Source organism: Mastomys coucha, unplaced genomic scaffold (genome assembly GCF_008632895.1).
Source record: "Mastomys coucha isolate ucsf_1 unplaced genomic scaffold, UCSF_Mcou_1 pScaffold13, whole genome shotgun sequence".
Classification (NCBI taxonomy): Eukaryota; Metazoa; Chordata; class Mammalia; order Rodentia; family Muridae; genus Mastomys; species Mastomys coucha.
In genome coordinates, this window is record NW_022196895.1 from 40,338,556 (window position 1) to 40,343,430 (window position 4,875).

Sequence of the window (4,875 nt, forward strand, 5' to 3'; positions counted from 1 at the left end):
AAATAAAGAGGTCCAGTGAAACCGTCCTCTCTGTCTACCTTTGGAGTTCTGATGTGAGATTTAGATTTAATTACTTGAAGACAAGAGGTATGCACGACCAAGTAGCCTTGGTCAAGGTGTGTTTCTACTCAACATTCACCCATCCTCATCTCAACACCAATCTGTCCTGCAAAGTGGTCCCATTAGCTTGCTTTTAGGAGATCAAAAAAGCAGAGCAGTGGTCGGGCCTTTAAGTAGAGGGATCTCTTTGTTAGAGGCCAGCCTGGTCTACAGACAGTTTTGGGACCTCGAAAATAAACACACACACACACACACACACACACACACACACACACACACACACACACACACACACAAACAAGCAAAGCATCTGTAGAGGGGCAGGCCTATAAAGCCAACACTCAGAAGGCTAAGGTAGGAGGACTGTGAGTACAAGGCCAGCCTGGACTATGTGGCAAGACCCTATTTGCCAACGAAAATGGGATTAATATTTCTTCAGGAAGATTGGTATTTGGCCTAGAGGTAATGAAATCTGGTGGTGAGCGTGTGTGCAGAATACTTGGTAACAGCAATCGTGGATAACCCCTCCTGTTTAATAAGTGCTCTGGGCTTGCCACCAAAAAACAGAGTGCCTGTTAGGTTAGAGCCACTGTGACAAAGTCTGAGATGCTGGGGCGTGTGTGTGGAAGAGAGGCGTCCTAGTATAGGAACTCAAAACTTCCCACGAGGATAGTAGAAAGCGCACCCGACACGCAGGCGCAAAGACTCCCCGCGTGCACTCAGTCAAAGGCGGCGGGAAGTTGGTCTAATGAGCAGGAACTGAGCAGCGAGAAGCCCGATTGGAGCCCACGGACCAATAAACAAACGTCTCATTGGCGAGGCGCGCGCAGGCGCGAGTCCCCAGGCTTTGCATTGGGTCTTTTACGCAGAGAGGGCGTGACTCCAGGGCTCCGCCCCTCGCCTCGGCCCAGCCTCGGGGTCTGGGCAGAGGGTTCCACTGTCCGCGGGCCCGCACGTCTGTGCTTCTCTACGGTGCCGGCTGCCCGGAGCCGGGATGCGCTGCGCCCGCTGCGGGTCCTCATTATGGAGACCAAACGCCTGGAGATTCCCGGCAGTGTCCTGGATGATCTCTGCAGGTACTAGCGGTTCACCTTCGCCTCCGCGTTCCTTCAGCCTGGGGGCGGCCCCGACCTCTCTCCTCCCTCTCCCTCTCCCCGGTTCCTCTTTGCTCCTCAACCTCGGTTCTCCCTATCAATTCCCGGGTTCCGCTATGCGCCCCAGCCTCGGCTCTCCACCAGTCCTGGCTCTCAGCACTGAGCCCGGGCCTCGGCTCGCCCTCCCTGTCCCCGGGCCCCTCTTTTCGCCCTGGCCTTGATTTCTCCATTCCCGGGTTCCGCTTTGCGTCCTCGGACTCAGCTCTCCTGCATTCCCGAGTCCTGGTTTGCGCTCACAGCTCTTCCCCCTTCCCCGGGTTCTTTGCGCCCCCGGCTTCTATTCTTCGCCATTCCTGGGTCTGGGCCTCTCTCTGCCCTGGCCCCTGGTCCTTTACAGTCCCGGCCTCAGCTCTTCACATCCCTTACTCCCGCTTTCCCGCTCCGCTCGCCGGTGTCCGACGCCCATTCAGTTCCCAAAGTCTTTCAGTTTCTGTTTCTCTTACTCTCTCCACCGTGGATCACTGGAATACCTCATTTCCACTTCAACTATTCAGCTTTTCCTGCAAACGAATCCCCTTCGCCCAAACCTGAATTCACTATTGGATTTCTGCCCAATTCTTTCTTTGAAGTGTGTAGGGCTTTTTTGCTTTTGTTTTTTTCCCCTGCCTCTAACTTTAACCTGTGGCTTTCTCCCTCCTCCCTTCGTCTTTTCTCCACACAGGTAGAGTCCACTGTTTTAGTTTTAGTTATATGATCTCAGGTACCTGGATCTACACAGGGAACAATCTACAAGCTTAAGCTTTCTAATCTGCATGTTAGCTCGTGGCTTTTTCTGTAAAGAATTAATTACTCTTTCCAGAATTTCTCCGGAATTATCTTTGGGAACGAGAGGAAAAATCCAAGAGATCTTCCACAGAATCTCTTGATTCTCCCACTTGTAAGGAAATGTTCACCTGTAGGTCTTCACAGGAGTAAATTTCAGCGTTCTTGTCAATAGTAATTGCAGCTAGCCAAAAACATGTTCATGATACTTCCTTCTTTGTCGAAGTAAGGTTCCTGGTACATTGTTAGGAAGTCGTTGCTAGTGCATTTGGATTGTGAAATATTGAGATTGTGGATACTGGTTCTATATTCACTTCTAGTCACCAATGTCTGGGCTTAAAAATGAAACACGGTGGTTGTGCCCCATTCAAGCTGTTTGCTTTTTTATTTTTTAAATATTTGTTTTGTTTCTAATTATTGGAGGCACGGGACATGTGTGTAGGGGTCTGCCCAGGCCAAAAGAGGACAACTGATACCTGAAATTGAAGTTAGAGTCCCTAAAAGTGGGAAGGGAACTAAACCTGAGTGTTTTTCTAGAGCCCCAGGCACTCTGAGTCATTTTAAGGAACGAAGTATGCCTGTGAAGTTTGTAACTGGTGTTCCCCTCACGTGTATTGAGACAATCAGTGCAGTGCACTTTCACCTATACAAATGGATATGAGGATTAATTTATACAGGGACACATCTAATTTTGAAAGTCTAGATTTGAAATCTTCCTTTCCTCTTCACCATGTGAGTGGAATGAAAAGCGAGTCAAGCACTTTAACCTTAATGTCTCAGGCGTACACACACAGTACTTACATAGGTTAATTGTATAGTTAATAAGCTCTTAGTCCTTACTGTTCTCCCAGCACCCACGTGGTGGTTCTCAGCTGTCCATAACTTCAGTTTAAGGGTATCTGATTTCCTCTCCTGAATGCTGTGGGCACTGGGCATGCACATGGTACACATAATACATACATGCAAGCAAACCCACTTATGTGCATAATTTTAAGTCTGATTAAAAAATATTTAAGGTTGTAATTTTTTGGGGTTGGGAGAATTACACTTTTGACATATGGTAGATCCGTGTGAATCTGTAGAAGTTAAGAGGAATTTATTTTCTGTATTCCCAAATTTGATAAGAAAATAACAGTGCATACATGTAGGTAAATCCCTGGAAGAATTTGAGTCTGAAATGGGACGACCGGGCTGTAATTTTCATTTTCTTTATGTTTCCTAGGTTTTTTACTTTTTTGTTTGTTTCCACAGATGCAAGTTTTTTAATTAGAAAAAAGTCAAGGAGTTTGGGAAAGTGAGTGATGATGTGTGGGTTAATAAGGCTGAAAGTTGAGAGACAGAAGAGGATCGGATGACTTTTTTTGCAGGCATCTGCAGCTAGTCTTCCTGGGAGTTTTCAGGCTGGTCTCCGTTACCTGGGATTGCGTCATTTGAAGAAGTGATGTCAGCTGGTGTGATTGTAGCGTAGCTCTGCTCACAGAATGATTACATCCTGTTGTGCGGACAGCACGTTAAGCAGCCAACAAATGTTAAAGTGGTTGGTTCCCGTGACTGTTTAAGCTGCTTCCTTACATTACATCGTACTGTACACTGATCTTTTTTAGCAGAGTGCGATATGTTCAGCTGTTGGGGCTAGATGCTTGATACACTAGTTACTTAGCCAGCCGACCATTCATACTATAGCTGGTAAAATGAACAGTTTTCAAGTTGATGTTTGTCTCTCTTGATTTGTTGATAGTTTTGTTTTGTTTTTTTAAGTCAAGCTCTAAAAAAGTTATTATTAGAGGATGTGGTGCTTATCATGGTGTATGTGTGGACAGCTCTGAAGCTGCTGTTGTCCTTTCACCTTTACATGGGTTCCTGGGATCTAACTCGGGTCCCCAGGCTTGCACCATGCCGGCCTAGCTGTCTCCCTAGCCCTCATTGGCTTTGTTGCACCATTGGATTTTGGTTCTCTAGTACAGTGCTTCTCAACCTTCCTAATGCTGCAGCCCTTAAACACAGTTCATCGTGTTGTCACCACAACCATAAAATTATCTTGTTCCTGTCTCATAAGTATACTTTTGCTACTGTTAAGAATCATAATGTGAACATCTGACATGTGACCCCCAAAGGGGTTGCAACCCACAGGTTAAGAACTGCTGCCAGCACATCTCCCTCTCTAATGTGTCCACAGTTGGGGTTTCCCCCAGCCCACTTCTTTCTTGAGTATATCTAAACTGTAATTATGGTATGTGCTCTGTGGGGTCTGTTTTTTCTATAAACTTCCCCTTGTGCTGAGAGAGGACTGTGTATGCAAAAGGTGTGCAGCTAAGGTAGTTATGAGCCCAAAACAGACATAGATCTTTTTTTTTTTTTTTTGAGAAAATTATACTGCAGAAACAGAAATTGAATACACGAGTTCTTAGAGGAATCTCCCCAAAAGGGGATCAGAATTGTTTTGTAATAGTTAACCTTGGGTGTGCTGTCTATGTAGTGTCCATATCTAGGTGGGTACTTGGATATTTTACTATCTTACTGAGTAGTAGACAAAAGATTTTGAGGTAGGGTGTTGTGTCCTGGGCTGACCTCCCTCTTCATGACATAGGGCCCATGTATGCTAGGTTGACCTTCAACATTATATAGCTAAAGTTGGCGCTTGTATTCGTCATCCTGCTGCTTTCATCTGTTGGCATATATGCAACCCTGCCTCATTTATTTAATAGTAAATTTTATAGCACTAGTGGTCTTTCTTGTGACTGTCCATCTGGTATAAGGTGCCATGGGTCCTTACGAGTTAGACTCCAGATGCTTTTATAAGACCATCATATATATCATATATATATATATATCATATATATATATGTATGTATATATATCCCACCTTATGATGGTCAGAGAGAGAGAGAGAGAGAGAGAG

At 45.6% G+C, this 4,875-nt stretch overlaps 1 protein-coding gene across 1 annotated transcript in view; it reads left to right on the forward strand.

Annotated features, from left to right (window-relative positions):
- The first annotated feature begins 954 nt into the window (after positions 1-954).
- Dcp2 (decapping mRNA 2) overlaps positions 955-4,875 on the forward strand; it is a 41,363-nt gene continuing 37,442 nt past the window's right edge. Inside the window, exon 1 of the mRNA XM_031365614.1 lies at positions 955-1,136. Coding sequence (XP_031221474.1) covers positions 1,084-1,136 — 53 coding nt within the window. The 5' untranslated portion in view covers positions 955-1,083. The remainder of the gene's footprint in view (positions 1,137-4,875) is intronic.